We start from the raw sequence: 27,026 nt of genomic DNA on the forward strand, positions 1-27,026 counted from the left end.
CACATTTTAACATCCCTGAAGTTCCGTCTCTTTTGACTTATCTTGCATCCCCAATTACAAGGGTTGTAAGAACTGGGCTGTTTGTCATTATCAGGGTTACTTCCATGCCTTAAAATTTAAAAACTAACAATACAAGCTTGGCTGAAAGTACCCTTTAAACTTGGCCCTTCCCAGTAGGACACCGGGCATTCTGCAGCACATCAGTCAGTTCTAGGGCAAATGCAAACAGTACTTTCCGTTAGAATAACTTGTATCAGGAAAGAAAAAAAAAAGGCACTCTGTTACATCTGTAGCATAGCAGCCAGAGAAAAGTTTACAAGCTTTAGCCAATTGGAGGCTGGGGAACTGGGCCAAGTTAGCATGTTTTTCTCCACCCCTAGATGAAGTCATGATTGAAATATGGCATTGAACGTATTTTAAAAAGGGAAGAGGAGTAGGAAAGAAAAACTAAACCTGCAGGAAAGTGCCCTGTGCCGAGGAGAAGTTGTTTAGGAAGTGTGTGCATACTTCTGAGCCCTGAGTGGTTCTCAGTTCTGTAACCTTCGCCTCCCACTGGGTGGAGTAGGGCTTTTAAGAGCAGCTGGAATGCAGTTCCCCAGATCAGTGTAGCCAGTTGTTGCCTGTCTGAACCTCTGCCAGTCTGGAGAGCAGTGCTCTGAGCTCAGACCAGCCGGCCTAGCTCTGTACCCCTCACCACTGTCCTTCCCACTGGAACAAAAAGAACAAAGGTTCCCATCTACTCAGCCATGGGAGAGGACGCTGCACAAGCTGAAAAATTCCAGCACCCGGGTTATGACCTGCGGCAGGAGAAGCCGGCCAGCCCCAGCCCCATGCCTTCCTCTACGCCGAGCCCCAGCCTGAACCTGGGGAGCACGGAGGAGGCCATCCGGGATAACTCGCATGTGAATGCCGTCACGGTGCTAACGCTCCTGGACAAGCTGGTGAAGATGATGGATGCTGTGCAGGAGAACCAGCACAAGATGGAGCAGCGGCAGATCAGCCTGGAGGGCTCCGTGAAGGGCATCCAGAACGACCTCACCAAGCTCTCCAAGTACCAGGCCTCCACCAGCAACACAGTGAGCAAGCTGCTGGAGAAGTCCCGCAAGGTCAGCGCTCACACGCGCGCAGTCAAAGAGCGCTTGGAGAAGCAGTGCGCGCAGGTGAGGAGGCTGGAGAACAACCACGCCCAGCTCCTCCGACGCAACCATTTCAAAGTGCTCATCTTTCAGGTTAGTGCTCCCTATTCCTTCTCCCACCCAGCTGGGACTCCTCAACATTCATCATCTCAGATGGCCTGCCTCTCACAAACATTTGCACATCTGTCCTGCCTGTCAGGGATCAAACACATAGGCATTGTCCCTGTCTGCCTTCAGCAGGCAAATGTGAAATATGCACACACAGGTGGGAATTTCCCAGGTCACTAGAGCCTAAACTCAAGGCCGATGTCCCAGAGGTTAGTAGGCGGGGTCATTTGTCAGAGAGCACCTGGATGTACTACTCCACACAGGCTGGGAAGGTGAGCAGGTGCACAGAGCCTAGTCAAATTCATTTGTCTCTGTTCATTATAAACTTGGGGCTCTGGCTACAGCTGTTAGCTGGACAGGGCAAATTAATTCAGTGGTTGTTCATTAACTCTTTGTGCAAATGAGGTTTTTGTTTGTTTGAGTTTGTTTTTGTTTTTTAAATCAAGAAGTTAAACTTATAGCTGTTTAAAGTATCCCTTTGTCTAGAGGTTACTAGTCTTTTGGGGACTAACCAAGTATTGAAGACAGATTCCATCTGAGTTCAACTATACTCTTCCTTTTAAGACTCTTATGGTCAAAGCAATCTTGCTGAGTACTTTTCTAGCAAACGATGTACTAAAAATATAAAGTAAAACTAGCATAACTCTTTACAAACACACTATATATGCTTCTCATTGTTCAAAGAGACCACACCTGCAAAATAAAATAAAAGCAGTATTATCAGTTACAGTTACAAAGGATTGTCTTGAATGTTTTCTGCTTCAAATGATTGCCCTAGAATAAAAAGGCTACTTAATTTTTTTTTAATGCATCAATGATGCAATTAATGTAGCAAGAGGCTATCTGGGGACAGAAAGATTGCGTGGGGCTGTTGTTCGCCAAGCGGTGGGCATTTGTGAATCCAACGGCAGCCCTGCCTAATGCTGGAAGCCCTTCCGCCCAGTGGAATCTTGCCAGCACAGAGCCCAGGAAGCAATTGCCATTCCTCCCTGCCCCAGGGCTGTCTTGTTGTGGCCCAGTGAATAGGAGAGGATTTCAAAGCCATGGAGGGAAGAGGCTATAACCAACTGTCTGATTGTGAAAGGCACACAAGAAGAGCCTTCATCTCCCAAGAGAGATTTAGAAATTGGGATTTAAACCAAGGGAGCCTTCTTTTTCTAAATGAATCCGCTCTGCCAAGTTAGAACCTAAGCCTTCCTCCCCATAATAGGAAAGACTCATCTGGCTGCTTTTTTTTGTCGTCCCCAAACTGCACTTGATGTTGTAAAGCTTCAGACAGCCGATGTCCTTCTATACCTCTCAGGCTTTTTGCAGCCCGGAAATTTTTTAGCTTTTAATGCAAATGGAATAGCTTTTCATGCACCAGATGAACTGAAGAGATACAGTAACGGGACCTTTCTTAAGCCATATAAGATCTTTACTTTATTAGCCTGAAAAATATTAAAAATCTTAGCTCTCAAGGTATGTCTAAATTAAATACTGATCTCCAAACAAAACCAAACATGTACAGACCTGTTTAAATCTGTCGCCAAAAGAAATTTCCCTTCTTCCAGTATGAATCAAAGATTATCTCATGTCCTAGTCCTCAGTTAAGAAGGAAAAAACAAACAAACAAGTATTTATCTAATAGAGGAAAATTACAATTTGACGAGATTGGTTTTGTTTTGATTTGCCATGCATGTTCTGTAGCTGTGGGGAGGGGGGGAGGATGGCTGGAGAAATAGGTGACTAAAAACTCAAGAGAATTATAAATCTGAAATAAAAAATAAAAATTGTTGAGGAGCTTACAGACACATGTGCTGCTGCAGCCCTGCCATGATCTCCAGTGTTGTCATATTGGATTGACAGGTATGAAATTATAGCCAGAAACGGAAGAAATTCTCCTAATAGGAAGAGGTGAAACAGGGGTGCTCAAGACCCGGGTGGAAGCTAAGAGAATCCAAGGCAAACTGTTTAGGCTCCATTCTGGGTCTCTTAATAAGCTGCCCCAGGGACACTTATTTTTAAAAAGAGTAGTTTAGGCCTGACTGGTGGTGGCACAGTGGATCAAGCATCGACCTGGAACGCTGAGGTTGTTGGTTCAAAACCCTGGGCTTGCCTGGTCAAAGCACATATGGGAGTTATTGCTTCCTGCTCCTCCCCCTCTTCTCTCTCTCTCTCTCCTTACCCCCCCCCTCTCTCTCTCATCTCTGAAATGAATCAATAAATAAAAACAATTTTTTAAAAAAAGAGTACTTTAGGAGAAAAGAACTGGACCATACTTAAGCTATGTGTGATCCATCATTAGCCTAAAGGATACTAGAAATCTCAGCTCTCAAGACATTGCATGAGGATTATTTGAAGAAACAAATGCAAGTGCAGTTTCTCAGCGGAAAGGTTGCTCTTTCTCTTGATCTTTCTTAAAACAGGTGTTTCTAGGGTAGTAATTGTGCCAGTGGATAAAATGATAACTTGTTGTAAATAAGGGTTTAGTAGAGGGGTTGAGAGGATAAATTTTGTCATCAGACACTAGTTCAAATCCTAGTTTCACCACTTGCCAACTGTATGCACATTTTACAGCTTCTCTGAGCTTCTGTTTCCTTATCTGTGCACTGAGAATATTAAGATGAAAAACCTTTAAGCTCTTAATAAGCCCTGCACCTTCTACTAAGCATTTTTCTGTGCATTATCTCATTTCCTCCCAAATTACAGATGAGGATGTTGAGATGCTTATTATCTTGTCTGAAGTTATTTAGTGAACAGCCGATGAAGCTGCAATTTGAACTCACATTTAATTGATTCCAAAATGTGTGCTCTTAAACATTAAGGTTTTCTCCCTCATCTCTCTCTCCTAGGGTGAGGAATAAATGAAATAAAATATTTAAAATGGTTAGTGATTGGCATGGTATAAGAATTCAAGGACTAGAAACAAGCTCTTTCTGGATGGATTTGAAATGCTTTTGCATAAAGAAGAAGCTATACTTTTGCTTGGTTAGAAATATGCCTCGAGTAAAAACTGACCCCACCCTACCCAGGATCTTGAAACAGCTGTGCTTATACTCTTTCAGTTGGGACTTATTAAATGTTGCACGCACACATATACACGTGTGTGTGTGTGTGCGCGCACACACACACACACACACACTCCTACCATACATTGTATGAAAAAAACATGTTAAAATCAGTATTATGTCACCAGCTCCCCATGAAGCAAGGGACACCACGCAAAGAGTCTTCCATAAATAGATCCTCTTCATACCAGCACAGTCTTTGCAGTGTGGCAGGGGTCGATGTTTCCTAGCTTTGCAGAGAATGAGGTGGACAGGTAATATACCAGGTACCACTTTACAACTTTAAGTTATTTTTGTCACTTTCAGTCCACTTGAACATTGTGCTAGTCTTTTTCTGCACTAAATCTATTGGTTTTTCTAGCCTAAGAGAAAAAAAATTAATGTGAAAATAAAAGAAGAGAGTAAGGAAAGAAAAACCTGTTACCCAACTTGAGCATATTTAGTACTGTAGTGCTTACATTTCTAGTTTGTTAGGTGCTGTTATGCCCTCCAAAATATATAGGTGCATGGTTGGTTGGTTGGTTGGTTGGGTGGGTGGGTGAATGGCTCTAGGTACCTACACATTTGCATTTTCTAAAATTCAAAACCTTGTTCTTAATTTATTGTGTTTAAATCGTGGCATTTATTTAAATATGTTCCTAATTTACATTGTTGTAACTGTTATGCTTCTCATGCCATAGCAATCACTTCAAATTATAACCAATAGTATCAAAAACTGGAGAAAATTCATTTCCCTTTAAGCGATAAAATAAATTGTCAAATCCTCGTTAAACTTAGCAGCTTTTCTTTTTACATGTTTTTTATAATAGCTTAAGATCAATGTTCAAATTCAAAATACTGTGACAGGACCCAGTATAAATGAAATGACTCAGGGGGATTGCTGATCACGAAGCAAATGTTAAAGGCTAATAAGGCTAATTCTTTGCCTGTAACTATGGCTATCATTTTACTAAAAATAGAATTTGTAAGGAAAATCAGTGAATTTACAGTTAAGAGAAACTTTTCTCTGTTGATTGAAGCAACTAGAATTTCACAGGTAACTGACCCTCACCTGAGGGTGTGATGACTATTTATGTACTCTTAAGGTTCTAATAATAATTATTTGAAAAAGCAGTTTAGGAAAGATTTCAAATCCAGAAAACAAAATGAGAGTACTTGTGGACAGCTTACACTTTCATCCATATAAAATTGTGAAATTGGGTGAAAAGAGTAGAGGTTAGATATTTGCTGGGGATATACATTTGTGGAGGATGAAGCCTTTAAATGTGTTCAAATATTCATCTTTTGTGTTCCTTCGATGAGATCAGAATTTTAGAAAGGTGCTAAAAGGGTAACATCTTCAGACTCTTTGAAAATTGATTTTTTTTAAAAGATGGTACTTTCTCTGTCCAAAGCCACTGCTCAATTAATTCAGACTTAGAAGAAATGAAACAGGGAATAAAAAAAAAACACCTTTTTATGACAACTTGTGTTGTTCACATCACATTGATTAATGCTCCCATAATGCGATATTGGTTTCAATATGCTACTTACCCAGTGTCCTTTAGTTCATGAGATAAACAAAATACTGGTTCTTATTGTTATTATTTACCCTTAATGAATGCCAGCACTCCCCCGGGCACTTTAAGTAAATAACTGGCTATTGTTGGTATTTCTTCAAAAGAATTATTTCTTTCTTTCATATATAAAAAAACTAAACTCTCAGTTGCAGCTTTTCCATGTCAATATTGCCCCTTCTGTTGATTTGTAAACTATATTTGTTTGAATTGAATAAAAAAAAAATGTTCTCAAATGCAGCTCAGGTCTTATAGTTTTGGTTCTGGCATGAAACAAAGCATGTTTGGCATTAATATACTCTGGAATTGCTTCTGTAATTTGTTAACTATTTTTCATTGTATTTAAATTAATATCACAAAATCAAATATTTTAGAGCTAGAAAATACCTTATTAATCATTTAGTTAACCTCATTTTATATCAAAGAAGCAGAAGCCCTGAGAAACAAAGTGCCTAGTAAGGTTTCATTTTATTAACAATGGAAATTATAGAGCTGAATTGTGAAATGAGTAAAAACAAACAATATAATCCCAGTAGGGCAAAGTTCATGTTTACCGGGTTTTCTATATAAGCTTTTGAATAATTCAGTGTGATTTGCTTTTGTTTTGTTTTGTGGGGGGTTTTTTGGGTGCGTAACAAAGAACACCTAACCAGTGCGATCTTAAAAAAGAATTGAACCCTTGATAACACTGAAAAATAATGAAACTTTTAAATCCTCCGGAATGTAAAAGACTGCTCAGGGATTATAACTAATGCATTTTATTCTTATGACTTGCTGATTCCACCGACAGCTGCCTTCGGGGTGCCATTCTAATCAATGGCTTTATCCACTTGGCAATCTATACCTCAGAAACACAAATCGGAGAAAGCCATCAATGTGTAAAAGAGACCCATAAATCAGAATGTCAGGTGGGCATAGTTCCATTTTAATAACTAGTATTTAGAGATTATTGGATAAAACATTTCATGGACACAAATTTATGGTCCTCATATCCCTCCATGATGCCACCACATCCCTGTGGGAATATGACAGCCTTTGTTATTTTCTTCTAACAACAAGGATAATAAGTTAGTGACAGGAGAGCAAACTGCTGGCCTGTCTCTCTTTATTCAAGCTTTAAATGACTTACTGTAGGCTTCCTTTTGAATGCTAGCCGTAGAGTCTCCTTCTCTTTCAAAGGGTACGCATCTGTATATATGTGCAAAGATTTGCTTCCATGAGCTCCAACCCAAATAGTGTCCAACATATTGGCAGGTTTCTCTGTGCTGATATCTATGGGCACACCTAAAATTATTAGTTCAAAAGAATTAATATAAACAGCCAGAAAGCTAAAGTGTAAGAAAATAATGCCAATTCTCAAGAGCTCTTTCCATTCTTTTTTTTTTTTTCAAGTGTGTCACTCATATAGGTTTGAAGTGTTCTGTTTAATTCTTCCCTCCTTTGAAAAATTCCTAAGGGTCCTTGTGAAAGGTCAGAATTGGGAGCAGATGCATCAGCAGAGCCTGGGTAGCTTTTTGAAAATAAATCTGTAGGGCAAATAGTGAGCTGCTGCTGGGTAGAACTCCTCAAAGAATTCTTAATGCCATGTGTAGGAGTCCCAAGTCCTAGCAAATATATGGGTAGCATACGTAAGCAGTGACGAAATTGAAGAGGTATAGCTTATCTTCCCCCTTGAAGGAGCCGAAAATTTCATAACCTTCAGAAAAAGAAGATCCAAAACATTATGACAGGAGGTAAAAGGTAGAAGTGTCACCTCACCTGTAGGTAGGTGAAATATCAAGTCTGTCCTTGAGGTGTGTGTGTCCTGAGCAAAATATCTGCAAGTAACACTGGACACCTGGGGGACTGTGCCATTACAGAGGACTCACTGTCTGAAGTACAGGTTGCATTTCTGTCATCATTGCAGTCACTTGATAGTTGAATACCATGCATACATGTTAGTAAAGAATTGAGATTTTTTTTTTAAAAGAGTGTCAGTATTTTTCCACTTCTCAACAAACATTATGGAAAGATAGGGCCTACATGAGCTTGGAAATTCACAAATTCCTGTGTTAAAAAGAAAGGGCTCATCTTCAGGGTAGATGGCATAAGAAGTCACAAAATAAATACTGTCCAGTAGACAGAACACAAAATACTGCTTGAATAATTAAAGTGACAGCAGAAGTGTAGCAGTTAGCCAAGAAGACATATCTCACTTGTTTCCAGTTGCATAAAGACTTATCCAACTCATTCTGGATTATGTCTGTTCCTGCTGGGTTTATTTTCAGAGTTGGCATCAAAGAACACTTGTATAAATTTCCCTAACGTTGTATAAAAGAGTTCAGTTGGGTTTCCCACTATCTCTTAACTGCCCTCATATATGCAGGGTATATCTACCACAGATCACTTCTGAATCACATGATCATGCACTTTCCCCAAACTGTCCTCAAAGGACACGGAAAGAATCTAAGACTCAAAGTGACTACACTTTTTTATTAATGAAATTTACATTTAAGAAAAAAATGCAAAATTATTAGTCTAATTTTTTTTGGAAGTACAGTTAGTATGTCTACCTTTTGTTGAGGCTGAAGAAAAGAAAGTTATCAAGGTCATCCTTTGATTACTCTGAGAGATTATACTATAACAAATGTGCTTCTCTCATAACCAAGACTAATTTTTACAGTTTTCCACTTAAATTTCTGCCTTCTTCACTGAGGACATTTAGTAACAATTTCTTTAAGCTCTTGGTTTCTTCCTTTCTTGCAAGCAACTCCTGTCAAATCATCCCAACCCTCTCATCAAGCCCCAGAAGTAAGTTTGCTTCTGAATTAAGCCTCAAAGCCCTAGCTAATTCTGCAGTCTGCCCTCTTCCAGGCACACTCATCCTCTGAGAATAAAATCCTTCTTGAAAAATGAAAAACACTACCGTCCTTATGCCTTAGGTTCTCATATCCTGGTTACAGCAACAGTCATCAAACTTCCTTCTAGACACCAAGCCAGGCCCACACTTCTGCAGTCTTCAAGCCAAGCCAAAGGAGGAGGAGTCTCCAGTGACCCTCAGGGCTGTCTTAGAAAGCCACCTTACCCAACATACTCATTCAACAGACAGCTGTTGAACTGCTAAGACTATTCTAGTCACTGGGGCATAACAGAGAACAAGAGACAAAAATTTCACCTTCATGGGGAGTACACGCCCATGAAACAAGCGTGTGGAGACTCAAAACAGGAAAGTTGCTCTCTGTAAAAGTCTATGTCCTAAATGATTTGTGAGAATCCCATCCTTCTTTTGATTTTTAACTTTGTTTTTTTATATGGTGTTCCTGACTATTTTTTTTTTTTGGCATTTAAAGTGGAGGGTATGGAGGGAGCTTTGGGAAGCAAAATCTGTGATTTCTTTGCCCTCCCATGGATTCTATTTAACCAGGCATTCTGCTCTTTACCTCTACTCAAGACTTCCTCTTTTGTTTCTAACCAATTTATGGAAGGGCGCTGGTGTGAGTATGGGTGTGAAAGGGGGAGACACAGGGCTGTATCTTTTCAGAGAGTATCATATATACACCATTCAGTGGTAATAAGGGCAGAGATTTTAAGTTTCTCTATATCAAGACTTTGTTCATTTAGTCTTTGTAGCAAGAAGTTAGGGAAAAAAATATGCAGTCTCACTCTTAGAGCATGCTTTTTACTATAACCTCAATTTTTTAATCAATCAAAATAACAAAATGAGAAAGCAAGTTCTTACCATTAGCGTGAACTTTGAGTGAAGTTTAGATCCCAGAGATACATTTAAATTCACTAAATCTAGTTATTTTTTTAAACCAAAAGTCCACAGTATAATCAGGTCGCATCAGGGCTTTGGTGGAAGCCAGCGTGCTGGGGCCTCTGGAGCCTGGCCCACCTGGGCCTTCTTGCAGAACCTCTAGTGTCCCCAGGAGTGCAGTTCGAAAGCTGCAAATCTGGGTCAAATCCTCTTGTTTATGTCTACAAGAAACTGAGACCCAAGGAGAGTAAGTTATTTGCTGCAAGTCGCACAGCCATTTAGCAGTACGGCAGGGACTGGGACTCGAGCTCCCTGTCACAGTCTTTCTACTGTGCCCTCTGCTTCCTTCCATGAAAATGGGAAGGCACCTTGCTGGCTGGCTCTTGTTTTCCAATATTCCAAGAAAAATATAAAAATCAAAGGACTATGCTGTGTGGTTCAAGTTTGTCTAAATTCAAATCTCCCCACTGAGCAACACTGGAAACCATTTTCCGTGCACACTGGATCCAAGTGCTCAAGCTCTGCTCCCTGAGACATGGCAAGGGGCAGAGCTTTGCCCGCTTGCTGAGAAGCTGGAGAAAGAAGTGTGCTGGAAATAGCGAGTTGGGGGACGGTTCCTGAGTTTATCCCCTCACTCTTAGTGCTTGGTGAGGGCTGAAGTATTCTTACCCCAGAAAGCCATGTTTAATAGAGGCTCAAAAAGCTATAATTGGCATCATAATTCCCCTTTACTACTCTAAAAACGGCCCTAGTATGCCACCTCCCTTTATTAATTCCCCCAAGAGACGTACTAAACCTCAAGGATTTATGAGTGGGTCCCCAGTAAGTGTGGGTCCCCAGTAAGTCTGGCTCTTGCTTCTCTTACTCTAAAATTATGTCCTCAAAAAAAATTAGTGTGCACTTTTGAACAGACAGCAAGGTGGACCATATCTTTACTTCTGACTTCTAGTTGGGAAGGAAACCTGATCAAGGCTTTTTTACATGGTATCTGACACTTGGTGAACTTCTTGGCTTCCTCCTCCCCCAATCCCACCTTTTATCTTCCAACTTGGCCTCCAGGCTCTTTCCAGTGGGATATTGGCAGACACAGAGCTGGGTAGGAGAGGAGGTTCACAGTAACTTACTTTAGCTCCTTTATCTAGGCAGCTTCCTGGTCTATCTGAGCCACAGCCCACTTCCCCCTCTGCCTGTCACTGATAGAGTCCTTGCCAGAAACCCTCCTAATCTTCCCAATAGGGAGCCCTTGGCCTTATCCAACCTGGGGGGAAAAGCCTTGACCAATTTAAAATTAACTCTTCATGCTCTACAAAACTGAAGCCGCAAACATTTGGTTCTTATCATACCCAAAACACACACAGAAATGATAGCAGTTCATGACTATCTGTGCAATGCATTTAATAACATGAAATCTACCTTGTCCATCTCTTCAGGAAGAAAATGAGATCCCTGCCAGTGTGTTTGCGAAAGAGCCGGTTTCCAGTCCAGTGGAAGGGAAGGAGGAACTTGCTGATGAGAACAAGTCTCTGGAAGACACCTTGCACACGGTGGACCTCTCGTCCGATGATGAGCTGGCCCACGAAGAGGAGGCCCTGGAAGACAGTGCAGAGGAAAACATGGAAGAAAGCAGAGCAGAGAAACTAAAGAGATCCAGCCTCCGGAAAGTGGACAGCCTCAAGAAAGCATTCTCTCGCCAGAACATCGAGAAGAAGATGAACAAGCTGGGGACGAAGATTGTATCCGTAGAGAGGAGAGAGAAGATTAAGAAATCTCTCATTTCCAATTCTCAGAAAATATCCTCAGGGAAAAGCTCCCCCTTCAAAGTCTCTCCCCTCAGTTTCGGTCGAAAGAAAGTCAAAGAAGGGGAGAGCACTGCCGACAATGAGACCAGGTCAGAAGACATGCCTAGCAATGAACAGGTGCCCAATGACCACGATGACAGCTCATTTGCAGAGGGTCTTTCTGAAGCATCCCTCACCAATGTCCTGACGGAAGAGAAGGGAGCTGAGGGGAGTGCTGGGAGGGCAGCCTCGAGAGGGAGTAACTCTGGCATGGACAGCAACGTGGACTTGACTATTGTGGAAGACGAAGAAGAGGAATCCGTGGCCCTGGAACAGGCAAAGAAGGTGCACTATGAGGGAGGCTACACGCTCACCTCCAAGGAGGCAGAACAGTCAGATGAGGAGCTGGGACAGCCACCTGTGCTTCAGGTGGACCAGACAGCCTAAATGGCACAGTCCGCTGTGCCCAGCCTGTGCCTGCAGTTAGGCGGGGTCCCAGGACCTCGAACAGACTACTGCACATCTCCAGCACCACCCCCTCTCTACTCTGTTGTCCATGCAGTAGTCATTTACAACATACTAGCATCACGCACTTGACCAGGATTTACTCTGAAGGCAACCTGTCAGGAGCTCTACTTCTAATTTGCTCTTAGGCTCTGTTTCTGTAGAATTTTTTCCAAGATTGCCCAGAAGAAGAAACAGAGCAGTTGAAAAACACCGATTAATTTGGCTTAGTCAGAAAAGAAAACAAAGGCTACTTAAGATACTAGTCATGAAATGTGATTTATTTTTTGTCATTCCATAAGCTTGCTGAACAGTGTACCAGTAATATATTAAATATCCACAGAACTTTGTGAATCTAATTATTTTTCAAGTGTATAATATACAATATAGATGTGTATTTAAGCTAAAGGTTTAACTACTTTAAATTATAAAAAGAAAACATTTTTTAAAAAATGTAGCAGAGGAAGTTTAGTTGATCATCCACTTAATAGAAACCATCGTTTTATTAAAAATGAAGTAAAAATTTAAAAGATTACGATTTTTTAGCTAATAACGTAAAATCTGTACAAACATTAAGACTAGCAAAAAATGAAACAGAAAGAGATAGGGAAAATAAGCAAAGAGGAAACAAAGAATGCCAAAAAAAAATTAAGAGAACAGGAGAAAAAAAATTATGTTCTTAAAAAGGAAAATATTTATGATATTAATTCAACTATTTCACTCTTTATAACAATATTACAGAAGTTCATATATCCTGAAATAATGTTATTTTTTTCACAACATTTTATTTTCTAACATTTTCAAATAACATAAAAAGTATTTTACTGTGTTAAAGCTGCATTGTTTTCTTAAATAAAAGATGTTACAAATATATATTTCTCTAAGGAAGTTCAAAAAGATGTTGTCTCTCTAATGTTAGAATGCAAATAAATCTCCAAAATTAATCAGTGCATACTGCCTTTTCTAGGAAATTGGATCATACTGTTCTTTAATGTGATGTTTTCCACATTTGAAATAACCCTTACACTCCCAATGTAAGGTTGTTTGTAAGATATTAAGATCAACAGATTTGGGAAGGGAAGGGTTCTGTTTTTTCTTTTTTTATACATAATAGTAATTTCATTTCAGTTTATATTTTATTTATATGTTAATTTCACATAATTTTAATATGTTTCTTAACTTTCTAAAGCATGCTAGTATTTATGTAATATGTGCACATATATTTAGACAGGGTAATTTTTACTACTGCCTAACATTATACTAAAATATTGCTTTGTCTATTTTTAATTATAGAATGCTAATGTTTTGAGAAAAATTATTAAACTGTAGCTTAAACACAGGTAGCAGGGAGCAAATTCCTTGCCTTTAGTTTTTACCACTCACTAAAAGTAACCTTACAAATATAGCTAATCCAAGACAGTATAAACAAACTGCTTTGTCTTATAAAAGAGATAAGTTTAACAAATGTATTGATGGCCTAACCTATGCAGCTATGTCCTTGTTTTGCAATAATGTACCCCAAATATTAGATTGTTGAACTAACAATGGCTGTGTTAAAGAAGACTAAATAAACCACAAATAAAACGTATATAACAGTGTCAGTTTTTTGGCAGAACAATTTTAAAACAAGCAGAAAGAATTGATTTTTAAACTCTCCTCCAAATGTAGCTGTAATGTTTATTGTTTCAGTCTTGATTTCCCCTATTAACTCTGCTTTCTGTTTTCCCTGATGTCATTTAGGAATCTAAGTCTCATTTTTCAAGTTTAACTTTCTTGACATCACCTTGCCAGCTCTGGGGAGCATCTGAATTTATTGCAGCTGCTTGATGAATTTTATATTTCCATCTGCATTTTTATTGTTTGGTACCAGACCTCATACTACATTAAGTAGCCCTGCAAACATGAATGTATTGAACTGTACATTCAATTGATTCATACAGATAAAACTTTGTCTTCTGCAGTGTCATACATCTGGTAGAAGACTTAATTTCACTCATGGCCTTAAGCATGCCTGTTTAACTTTTATGAAGTTGCTATCACTTCTTGCTCAAGTTCACATAACTGTTGAGTGTCAAAGTGAGAGCTAATGTAATATTTATATTTCCTTTTAAAAAATGCTTATGTCGTATAGTGAAAGACTATATACTCAAGCATCTTTCTAGATTTTACTGACAATTTATTCTGTGTTCCATATTCAAAGCATTAAAATCCTAAACAATAAATAGGGAAGAGGTCAAATAATTGTTGAAAAACACATAGTGTTGGGATTACAGAGAGGAGCAGTTGTAGAAACGGAAGCTATTTATTCTGTGTTATTGTTGAATTATTTGTATTCTGGTGAGTCTGCAAAGTCCCCAAATTAGATATGTCTTCTCCCCACCCATCCAATAACCCATTTCTAACTTTATGTGCCTGGAGCTCAAGGACTGAATTAGTTTTTCCCCAAAGATTGGCTATACATTAATAAGTACTAAGATCCATATCTTAGAAATATAATTCAGGAGTAAGACGCTTCCATTACATGGATCACAAATCTCACAGAAATATAGCAAAGATGTCACTTTTCTACAAGATTTTATTTTTAAAATATATAGTCATATATATTTCAACAGGAATATTTTCCTCTTTTCACTTAGAAATATAGTACATGTCTGAATCTCCCTATATACATGAAAATAAGAGATCCACACTAAGGCCAATTCTGCACAAAATAAAGATTTTTCACATTTATTGTGTAATGAAAGCCCAGAATGTTTCTGCTCACACAAAAGATCAAGTTTTAAACCTCATGCATTTCAGTCCACTATTGGAAAACTAGAAACTCCTTTGACATTGCCAAGCTGCTAGTGTTAGTAAAGGTTATATTGAAAGTCATTTCCTACATTAAGACATTACTGCCCAAGCTCAGTTAATTCTTGCTCGAAAGTTTGTTTACTGCCCTACAGCCCAAGTCTAAGTGATTTTATATTGGAGATTGAGAGTATGAAGAATTGAGGTACAGGCAGCAATCATTATTAACAGTTCCATAGCAACCACCAGTCTTTTCCTAAAAACTAAGACTCTGACACCACAAAGCAAGATTCAGATGAAATTGGCACTGTGACCTTTGTATTCTGCCTCAGCTGGGTGTCAAGGCAAAGACTTCTGCCACCAAGAACTCACTCCTAAAGTGAACAGGCAGTAGCTCTCATTATTAAAGATACATTCTCACTTTTATTTTAACCATTTACACTGTCCTGCAGTATTTAAGACACTAAAATTATTTTTAACTCTTCACTTAAACTTCCTAATGAAGAAGCCACACCTTTAGCAAAACAATTTGATATTCATACATTTAGATTTCTTACCATAAAATCGATTCATTAACTATTTATTGAGCAATGCAACAATGTGTCGTTCCCATTTGCTATAATTTCTAGTGCCCAAAGCAGTTAGATGCAAACATGGGGAAGAGGGAACCAACCTTTTTCATAGCTTATGTTACATCAGGCTTAGACCTACACCGGTCAGGTCCTGTGTGACTGTCGCATGACAGACGTGAGGACTATGTCACTTAGTAAGATCATTATACTGAGCGAAATAAGTAAATGACAAAAAGCTAAGAACTATACAATTTTACACATAGGTGGGATATAAAAATGAGACTCATGGACATAGATAACAGTGAAGTGGTTACCGGGGGAGAAGGAGGGAAGGGATGTCAATAGGGACAAATATACAAAAACTGATTTGACTTTGGGACTTCAGGTGATGAGCACAAAGAACAATCAACGGTTCAACTTTTATAGAAATGTTTACCTAAAACCTATGTACTCTTATCGATCAGCGTTACCCCATTAAATTTAATTTTCTAAATAATAATTTTTTTTAATCAAACAAGTTCTATTCAGAAGGTGTAATTTTTGCACCTGAGACTTTTGAAGTTAACTTAGTCCAACGAATAAGAGATAGGCGAGGGAGGAAACTCCAGAGTTCTTAACCACTCTTAGTTCTCACTCATGTTATAATCTCACTATTTTTTCTTTGAAAGTAATAGATTGAAAAGACTTGCCCTAGTTTACAAAACTATTGAATGTCAGAGTCAGTGCTCAACCCCACTCTGAAATCCATGCTCTTGCCAAAATGAGCTCCTAATTATACCTCCCAACTCTGCTTAATGATAAATCTCTTTAGAAGCTCTTAGATGGTATAGTATTAATTTCATTGCATTGCCCCTTATCCAGCAAGCATCACCTATATCTACACTAGGTAAATGATTTTGGTGATTGTTATACCAATGCTAAGAAAAAGCAGCTCATGGTTCTTAGGGAGCCACAGAGAGACTATTATTCAGGTTCACTGAGGCCACAGAGGGGCTTCTAAGCTCCTTAGCACCATCCACTGTCAGTAGCTGCAGGATTTACTTTAGGGCATGGTTTAATAAGGGCAACTTGTTAACAGAGATAGATACTAGAATCAGCTAATTCAAAGATGGTACAAGAAATCTGTCTCAAACTCTTTAAGTTAAAGGAATCATATCCCTGTGTGCTGTTAGAGAAATCACTATATCCTGCCTGGACACCTCTTCTCATAGGCTGAAAAACAAACAAACAAATGGCAAATCTGCATGGGGGTGAGCAAACGAAGAATGGAGGTGCAGGAAGTACGGTGAACTTTAAGCATAAGGAGACCTAGCCTCTGATTATAATTTCTACAAAATCATCCAGTTATCTTCCCAAAAAATATAAGAACAAGGTGAAGCAAATGCCGGTGTCTTCATTTGTGATCCACTGAAGAAAAAATGCCCTCTAGGCCAGCCCTCTTTCCTCAAGATATAAGCTACGGGCAGGCTTCTTCTAAAGAAGATTTTGGCACGGGTCACAAACTCAAATACCCAAAGGGGCTCACCATTGGTAAAATGGTCTGAGGAGGTGCCCGCAATTATGCCAAAACTGTTGCACGTGGGCTGCATCCTGTCTGATGGAGCACCTTTCCAATTCATTCACCCAGAGGTGGGACCTTTTTTTAAATTATTAGTAAAGGATTATACATTCTAGGAGCCACCCTGAATTTGGGTAAACTGTGAGCCACTACCCAACTCCAGTTGCCATGGTAGAAATCAGGCCTAGTGTGGGCCGAAACTTTAACTTCTTTAAGAAGGGCCAAAACTCACATTTCTTTTTTTCATGAAATTCTTCTCACTTTTAATTTTTGGCAACTAGCTCGCATGATTTTAAATACTGTGCAAGCTGATCGTAACTGTACGTTCTCTTGCTGGAGCCCTGACACGGACCTCAGTTTTTGACTTTCTGGTCTATAGAGATGAAGGCTCTCAGTTCTCCTTCCCTGGCCTGAGGCACAGACGTGAGAGTAGAAGCTGGTAACAGGATTGGATTTGCCTTGAGAAAAACACAAAACCTCTTTGGGGAATGTAAAATGCAAAGGTACTCTTGCCAGAACTTATAAAACATTTTTCTCTTGCCGCTAACTGAAATTTGTAGAAAGATTGCTTTTAACGCTGCATAGTTAATGCACTAAGGAGACAGTCCCCAATCGCACTGAAAGGTGGTTCTCTGAGAGAAAAGCACCATTTGTTGTTATTAGCATTGCTGGCTACCTGTGGGTGAAACGCAGAACCCTTGGATGTCAAAGGGATTGGTATTTTTGGTAAACTGAGCACAGGATAATGTGACTTTCCCATTTTTATGTTGTAGTTGAAAAAATATCTCTCTACTCCTGTCAATAACCTAGAGGTGCTTCAGGTGACAAAAAGCAAGTCTGGGTTCTGCTCGGCCATATATCATAGCAAAATTGCCAGCCAACACTCCATTCGTCAACTCTTTATTGTTCGTAATGAGGTACTAAAGAGAAAGAACACAGTTCAATTTTTTTGGATGCTAAATTGAGCCTTCAGAGCTCACAGTTGGGAAAAAAAATTGTTGCAGATTTAGCACAAGGGGCAAGGTGTCCTTTGTTAAGGAGAAACATGCCTGCAACCTAGCTGTGTTCTCCAAAGTCCACTGTTCATTGCCTCCAGAATCCCAGTGACATGCAGGAAAAAACATTGTGAATGTGCTCTTATTTGAAAAATCAAATTTTCTAAGGACTTTAAGTCAATCATTTACAATCTTTACATAATAAAAGGAACCTCTCCTTCCAGGGATGGCTGGACAAAAGCAGTATCTTAGTTTATGGCAGGGATTGGGAAGCTTTTTGGCTGAGAGAGCCATGAACGCCACATATTTTAAAATGTAATTCCGTGAGAGCCATACAACAACCCATGTACATTACGTGTTATCCAATAAAAATTTGGTGTTGTCCCGGAGGACAGCTGTGATTGGCTCCAGCCACCAGCAACCATGAACATGAGCGGTAGGAAATGAATGGATTGTAATACATGAGAATGTTTTATATTTTTAATGTTATTATTTTTTTAATTAAAGATTTATCTGCAAGGTAGATGCAGCCATCAAAAGAGCCACATCTGGCTCACGGGCCATAGGTTCCCAACCCCTGGTTTATGGGATTGCCCTTGTAATTAACCAGAGAAAGACCAATGTATATTAGGTATAATTTCATAATAATCTTTCTTTTTTTCTCTTTTTTACTTTCTACTTTTACTTTTTTATTGTCAGAGACCAAAATAAATATATTTCCCAACTACCTTGTAATTAGACTTTTCAGAGATTAAATAAAGGCAGGTAGGCCAGAATTACCCAATAACCTCGTACAGTTTTTGTCTGCAAGGTAAGTTTCTCCAGTAAAGGTATTCCTTTGGTTTTATTAACATCTATTACATTTATTGGGCATATATAAGTGCCAGGCTCTGTGCTAGATTTGTGGATATGACAGAAGAACAAGAGAAGAATCTTTGGCATCTGGAAACTCTATTGAGGAAGGAGAAAGTGCTGAGAATCCCCTACGTAAAGATTTTAAACATACAGTTGCAAAGCAAAAAAGGAACAAATAATTTGAGGCAAAAATAAATCTTCAGTCTTAATAAAATTGTTATTTGAGAAATAGTCACTCAAGATAGTTGTGGAGGCATGGTGTCTGGGCTGTATAACATACCATAGATGTCCAGGACAGATGTGGAAGAATGCAAAACTTGGAAGTTGAAGGGATGTAGAGTTAAAGAATACAAAGGAATACAAATTTCTCTGCTCTAAAATATGAAATAAAATGGTAAGTGGGAAAATCTGAGTGGAAGAAAACCTGTAGTCTTTAAAATGCAACATTGACAAGACAAACAAAATAAAAGAAATAAAATGCCACATTGACAGCAAGTGCATTCATTTATTCTCATTAACAAGTAAATAGGGAGCACATACTCTTTGTCAAGACTGGTGAGATCCTGGGTTCACTGGGTAGATTGGAACAGAACAAATGCTCTTCCCTCCTGCAGTCCCATCACACCTGGAATCAACAGCTGTTTAGTCTCTTTCTTAAAAAAAAAAGTTTTCAAATTAATTTTGTTTTGTTTGTTTAATTTTAAAGAATTTTTTCCTCATGAAAACACACTTCTAATATATAATGTTGCATAATGCCTTTTCTAGAATGGGACAGGAACGAATAAAAGAAAATATACAATGGACATCAATGAGAACATTTGACTTTTTCTAGGTACAGTAATGTTATATCCAACTTCAAAAGATCACATTATCCTTAGAGAGTAAGAGTTGAGATTTTTAAGATAACATTTATTAAGGTTCTCAATTCAATTAAAAATTACTTAAGTAGGGAAAAAATGACCCATAATTCTAGTGCTTAGATACTCTCTGCTGTAATTGTTTATTTTCTTAAAAATAATACAGAAAATTAATAGTAGTTTCCTATAACTGTGTAACATATTACTACAAACTCAGCAGCATTAAACAGCACCCATTTATTAGCTCACAGTTTTGAAGACCAGAAACCCAGTGTGCTATGGCTGAGTTCTCGGCTTGGTGGGTCACAAGGTTGAAATCAAGGTATTGGCTGAACTGAGATTTTGTTTGGAGGCTCTGGGAAATGAACTTGATTCCAAGTTCATTCTTCTTAGCAGAATTCAGTTCCTTCCAATTTGTAGGATGAAGGTCCTCGTTTCCTTGCTGGCCATCAACTGGGGACTTTCTTAGAGGCTGTTCACATTATTCACCATGTAGTCCCCTTCGTCTTTAAACCAACAGTGTCATGTTTAAATCCCGTGCTTTGAATTTCTGACAATGATGACAATGACAATGACTTCTTCTCCTGCTTCCTCCTTCTCCTTCTTCAAGCAACAACAACAACAACAAAAGTTTGCCTTTAAAAACCTTCTGTGATTAGGTCAGGAATACCTGAATAATCTTTCTTTCTTTTTTTTTTTTTTTTTTTTTTTGTATTTTTCTGAAGCTGGAAACGGGGAGAGACAGTCAGACAGACTCCCGCATGCGCCCGACCGGGATCCACCCGGCACACCCACCAGGGGGCAACGCTCTGCCCACCAGGGGGCAATGCTCTGCCCCTCCGGGGTGTTGCTCTGTTGCGACCAGAGCCACTCTAGCGCCGGGGCAGAGGCCAAGGAGCCATCCCCAGTGCCCGGGCCATCTTTGCTCCAATGGAGCCTCGGCTGCGGGAGAGGAAGAGAGAGACAGAGAGGAAGGAGAGGAGGAGGGGTGGAGAAGCAGATGGGCGCTTCTCCTGTGTGCCCTGGCCGGGAATTGAACCCAGGACTCCTGCGCGCCAGGCCGACGCTCTACCACTGAGCCAACCAGCCAGGGCCTGGATAATCTTTCTTAATGTAAATTACATCACATGACATAATAAAATCACAAAAGTAAAATCCCTCATATTCACAGATCTGAGGATTACTCAAGGCATGTACTCCAAGTATATAAGAAAGCTTGGGTCTATCTTAGAATTTTGTATTCCACATAATAGAACATGCTAAGAAAATTCAAATGATACAGAAGGGTAATAAATAAAAATTGAAGCTAGCCCTTTCCCACTTCCTCTATCACAGGGGTCAGAAACCTATGGCTTGCAAGCCAGATGTGGCTCTTTTGATGGCTGCATCTGGCTCACAGACAAATCTTTAATAAAAAAAATAATAACATTAAAAATATAAAACATTCTCATGTATTACAATCTATTTATTTCTTACCGCTCATGTTCATGGTTGCTGGTGGCTGGAGCCAATCACAGCTGTCCTCCAGGACAACACCAAATTTTTATTGGATAATGAGTAATATACACAGGTTGTTGTATGGCTATTATGAAATTACATTTGAAAATATGTGGCGTTCATGGCTCTCTCAGCCAAAAAAGTTTCCCAACCCCTGCTCTATCACCATACTGCTAGTGGTAGACATATTCAAATGTTTTCTTACATAACCTTCCATGAAAATAATATTGAAAGATACAAATACATTTCTATATTTCCTCTTTATATTTAAGTAGCCAGGATTTTATTGGGCCCAGATTTTCTAATTTATTCTTTCTTGGTGCTCCTTCCTTAGTGGCAAATGTAAATCTATATTATTCTTTATCACAGCTACATAGGAGTAGCTTTATAGTTCTGTAATAATTATATAAGAATAAGCAAAGGGATCAGCAGTAAATTATTCCTAAAACTAAGATTATTTATTATCCCAAAGATTTTCTGAGGGGTGGGGGGTGTGATGAGAAGCATCAACTCACAGTTGCATCACTTTAGTTGTTCATTGATTGCTTTCTCATATGTGCCTGGACCAGGGGCTCCAGCTGAGTCAGTGACTCCTTGCTCAAGCCAGCAACCTTGGATTCAAGCCAGTGACCAGGGGATCATGCTGATGATCCCACGCTCAAACCAGATGAGCCCACACTCATGCCAGCAACCTGGGGGTTTCGAACCTGGGTCCTCAGCATCCCAGGTCAATGCTCTATCCACTGTGCCACCACTAGTCAAGCTATCACAAAGATTTTTAAATTGGGGAGGGAATTGCATCACACCCACTGTTCTACCTGAAGCACTCATTTCTCTTAAAGCAAATGGGTTTTCCAGGACTCCCTATTTTGGAAAAGGGTCAACTAATATTTCTCCAAAGTAAATTTAAATAACATCTTGCAGAAGTGAGTTTTTAGACATAAAAGAATTTTAATATAAATTTCTCATGGATAAAGGAAGGGTATCAAAAAAAAAAAAGAAAGGCAAGGGAAAAAAAGAAGGGAAAGAGGGAGGAGGAGGAGGAAGAGGAACAAGAGGAAGACAATAGAAAAGCCAAGTAAATCAATTAAAATTAAATAGAAGTTGGGAATTCATTTATGCTTCAAAACAGAAATAAAGTTTTACTTTCTGACCATTACATCATATTTTCTCCATAACAACATCAAAGAAATAATTTTTTTTCCACAAAAGAAATGATTTTCCCCCCCAAAAAATGTATTTCTTTCTAATTATTGTCGTCCTAAAGTTTTTAAACTAAACAATTTGGTCTATGGTTTTAGAGTAACAGTTTTTTATATCTGTTTTTTCCCAAGTACAAAATGACAAAGAGACTTCCACTACCTTTTATTGTTCTTTGAACGGAACTAAACATTAAAAACAGATTTACATTACTACTCATACTGGAAACTTCTGAAGCTCTCACAAAATTCATATATTCTATTTTTCTTCTACTGAAATGACAAGTTGCCTCGCTTTCATCAATTTAAATGAAAACACAGAAGCAATAATAATGGCTTCAATTTCCATAAGCATTTTCCCTGTGTAAGGAGCCCATGAGCTAAAGGTTTCTGTTCAGAGTTTGGTCCACTATTCTTAAATGAAGATGAACTATTAAACATAATGTAAATGCTGATGAACTTATACTTGAAACATGTGATTTGCTCTTAAAATCTTAGAATTCTTCATTTTTCTGCAGGGCAATATCTTAAAAACATATCTCTAAAGGTTGCCTACTAGGACACAGAGGACAGCATATTAGTAGTAACTTAGCAACGATTTAAGAACATACCTAGAATTTGTATGAGGCAATTACTACTGGTTAGAATTGCAACAGAGAAGCTCTTAGGAAATCCCATACTGCCCTTAGACCCAGGAAAGCAGGGACCTTGAATTTTGCCTGCTCCTCAGGGAGCCCCATGCCTTAATGTACCTTTTAAGAAATTTTCTAAGTTTCCTTCTGGTGCCTGAGACCAGCTTGGGCTGGCAGTGTAATTGGACAGGAAGACTCAGATCAACTCAGGACCTTGTGGGCCCAAGTCTCCAAATTCGAAGTGTGTTCTTAAATTGCTGCTAAGTTATTACTAAAGTGCCCTCCTCTGTGTACCAGTAGGCAACCTTTAAAGATGTGTTTTTTAAGACATCACCCTACAGAGAAGAAGAATAATTCTAAGATTTTTTAATTAATTAATTTATTACTTTTTTTTTTTTTTGAGCACTGTCTAAGCCTCTGGCCCATACAAGGGTAAACCAGATGTCTTAAAAAGCCTTCAGGAAGGAAACTTCTAGATGGCATAGTATTTTTTTATAAAGCTATGAGAGTCTGGATGGCATTGGGACTCTGGAATGATGCTGACATGCTGATTTGTGGAAACTCACATTTCTGAGGGACATAGAACAAATTTAGGGATCTGGGATACCAATGGCATACCACCAAACCCTAGACTTCAGCCATGTTCATCAGCTGGTATAAGAGTTCTTTGAACAGAGGTGTTACTTCCAGTTTATAGCACCAAAGGAGCAAGGTAGATGCAGGTCTACCCAGGGCTATCATTCCACTTTCTCCTCAGGTCTTACATCATGTGTTAGTCTGTTTTCCTGGGTTTGACGTGTTCATCTCCAAGAGTTCTCAAGGCCTTTGTCTTCTTCAGTCTAGTGATCCTTTTAATCCATGTTCTCTCTTGCTTTATATCATGTGTTGATGTTGTTCTCTGCCAGGCTGGTCTTGAGCCATACTGGACAAAGAATGGACATTTCTTGTAAAACCGAACCACTGTCCTTGTCCCTTGTGATTCTTGACTGTCTTCCTGGTGGAAGTGGGGGAAGGCAGGGGTAAAGTCAACATTGAAACAGATCATATCCTAAGAATGCCATCATCACTGCCTAAAGAGTTCAAGAGAAGACATATTGGAAGATGTATCATTTTATGTTGATGCTATCAAATTCTGAACACTAAATTTGACTGACCAGAAAACAACTTGTGATTTACATTTTTTCCTGCATGTACTGGATAACACTTGCATTTGTGGTTATCATCAACAAAGCACAATCACAACTTTTGAAACAGTCATGGAAACCAGTGCTCATGCCATGATGGATGATACAGACTCCTGAGCAATAATGTAACCAGCATTGACTAAATAGTGTTAGAAAACTACAGAGGCAAGAAGATCTATATTGTTTCTATTCAAACAGGATCTGAAGAGCTATGGCATTGTGAATAATAACAGCATTGCTACCTTTTTCTCACAGGGGGAGAGATATGAAATTATCCAGGAACTATGCATTCAACAATAAAAAAAAAAAAAAGATAAAATGCCACCTAGCTACTAAGAAGAATCTCCACATGCAATGACTGGACAATAAACAAATATGTAAATGGCTCTAACCATTATTCTGAAGCTTTAAGGAAAATGATCATACTTCATATAGCCCATGAATTTTATAATACTTTTTTTTTTTTTTTTCCTCAAGCTGGAAACAGGGAGAGACAGTCAGACAGACTCCCGCATGCGCCCGACCGGGATCCACCCGGCACGCCCACCAGGGGGCGACGCTCTGCCCACCAGGGGGCGATGCTCTGCCCATCCTGGGCGTCGCCATGTTGTGACCAGAGCCACTCTAGCGCCTGAGGCAGAGGCCACAGAGCCATCCCCAGCGCCCGGGCCATCTTTGCTCCAATGGAGCCTTGGCTGCGGGAGGGGAAGAGAGAGACAGAGAGGAAAGCGCGGCAGAGGGGTGGAGAAGCAAATGTGCGCTTCTCCTGTGTGCCCTGGCCGGGAATCGAACCCGGGTCCTCCGCACGCTAGGCTGACGCTCTACCGCTGAGCCAACCGGCCAGGGCTATAATACTTTTTGAAATCAAATTTATGTATAGAGATCTTACAAAAAAGATTTACCTAGAACCCTGTACATCCTCAGATGGTCCTGAGGAAAAGTGAGGAAGGGTAACAGGTAACTTGCTAACACCCAATTTTATCCTTTCTCAGTAAGCAACAGTAGAATTCACATTACATGGTTTGGGAGTCTATTGACTTACTTTAGCAAATATTCTATATATCCATGATGCGTTGCAAAGACTTGAGGACTTTTGTTCTTTTTTTTTGTAGCTATTCTACTTTTGTATTTTTTCCTGCTTGAAGATAATTCTCAATTACCTAGATGTGGCTTATTCAATGAGTAAATTAACTACATAAAGTTAAATTTTTATTTCTAAATTGTCTGACCTCCATCACTAAATATTTCTAAATGACCTATGTCGTTAGTTATTAGTAACTCAGAGAATATGAATTAATTTTGATGTTAGCCTCAAATATTTTAGTTACAGAAGAAAAACGGCTTTAATAATCATATAAATGCATGTTACTATATCTGTTTATTTCTAAAGTATCTATCTCTTGGATTATCTTTTTTTTATAGACATATGTAATTGAGGTTTAACTATTTAAAGGCTTCCATTATATCAATGTCTGTTTTCCATACATTACCTATATTTGTATCTACAAAAAGAATTACTTATTCACAGGTGACTAATCTGTTTAATGACTTAAAACTGTTTGTCTAGTCAAACAACTACTTGGCCAAACTACTGTAAGAGGTTGATAGCACTGTTCTAGATTAAAAAATCATAATTTATTTCTAGAAATGGGAAAAAAATAATTAGAAAAACAAAATCAAAGAAAAACATTAAACCAAAAAAAATTACATAGTCACTCTATAAGCATGTGTCCTTCCTTTTACTCACTAATTTCTTACACTGCCAACTTTTGACCTAAATGTTGAGATTTATGAGCTAGTCAATACTTTACTCTCTTGAGACTTTAAAATTTATAATTCCATTGATTTTCTTTTTAATAAATCTTGAAAATATAAAAAGTTAGAGAACAAAACATTCTAATCACACAGTACATTGAAATGTAAAATTTAGAGCTCATTTTTTTATTTCCATTTTTTTCTGATAATAAAATTTTAGACATTTTGTCAGTACCACCATTCTTATTTTCAAAAACTTAATAGATTTTTCATTTAGATAGAGATGGCTATAAAATGCATGAAGGCCACAAGGAAAATTGTAGAAAATAATTCAGATTTTTTGAAGTAATTATTTATCTCTTGACTCACCAAGTTTACTTCCCTCCTATCAAACAGTATATAAAGTACCTAACTTTAAGAGATGCTTCTTATGTTATCTAACCCTTTCAAGTGATGTGATAATCATATAGTAAGTGGAAAGAATTTTGAATAAGAACACTAGTGGCTGGCCCTGGCCAGTTGGCCCAATGGTAGAGCATCGGCCTGGCGTGCAGGAGTCCCAGGTTCGATTCCTGTGGCCAGGGTACACAGGAGAAGCGCCCATCTGCTTCTCCACCCCTCCTCCTCTTCTTCCTCTCTGTCTCTCTCTTCCCCTCCCGCAGCCAAGGCTCCATTGGACCAAAGTTGGCCCGGGCACTGAGGATGGCTCCATGGCCTCTGCCTCAGGTGTTAGAATGGCTCTGGTTGCAACAGAGCAACACTCCAGATGGGCAGAACATCACCCCCTGGTGGGCATGCTGGGTGGATCCCAGTCAGGCGCATGCGGGAGTCTGTCTGACTGCCTCCGCGTTTCCAACTTCAGAAAAATACAAAAAACAAACAAACAAACAAACAAACAAACAAAAACACTAGTGGCTATAATAATTATCTTTACTTTCTTAGTAATGAAAAACAAGTTTCAAGCCTTTTGTTTGTAAATTCAACAAGAAAATATGTTTATATTTCCTTTAAAAGCAGTGGCCTTTTTGAAATAGAATCCCTGGGAAAAGTCTTAGAACATAAAATTCTGTGATTTTCATACTTAAAGTATAAATTATATAATATTAAACACAATTATCTGACTTCTTAGTACTGATTTTCAAATGGATGCATCACCTTCAAAGATTAAATCCTAACAACTTCAGATCCTCCAAGTCCAGCAGAAATCACTTATGAGCATGAAGAAATTGAACCAAAATAAACCTCAGATGGCTAAATAGAAAAC

General features: G+C 38.8%; 1 protein-coding gene across 1 annotated transcript; it reads left to right on the forward strand.

The window, feature by feature from the left end:
* The first annotated feature begins 443 nt into the window (after positions 1–443).
* On the forward strand, positions 444–13,440 carry CAVIN2 (caveolae associated protein 2). The gene is made up of 2 exons (XM_066280859.1): positions 444–1,229; positions 11,017–13,440. Exons 1-2 carry the CDS (start codon positions 747–749, stop codon positions 11,809–11,811), a joined length of 1,278 nt encoding a protein of 425 aa, XP_066136956.1. The 5' UTR covers positions 444–746; the 3' UTR covers positions 11,812–13,440.
* The last annotated feature ends 13,586 nt before the right edge of the window (positions 13,441–27,026 follow it).

This window comes from Saccopteryx bilineata, chromosome 5 (genome assembly GCF_036850765.1).
Source record: "Saccopteryx bilineata isolate mSacBil1 chromosome 5, mSacBil1_pri_phased_curated, whole genome shotgun sequence".
Taxonomy (NCBI): Eukaryota; Metazoa; Chordata; class Mammalia; order Chiroptera; family Emballonuridae; genus Saccopteryx; species Saccopteryx bilineata.

Coding starts and splice junctions, on each gene's coding strand:
- CAVIN2 (XM_066280859.1), top strand. CDS start 747: ATGGGAGAGGACGCTGCACAAGCTGAAAAATTCCAGCACCCGGGTTAT. Junction 1,230..11,016: donor TCAAAGTGCTCATCTTTCAG/GTTAGTGCTCCC, acceptor CCATCTCTTCAG/GAAGAAAATGAGATCCCTGC.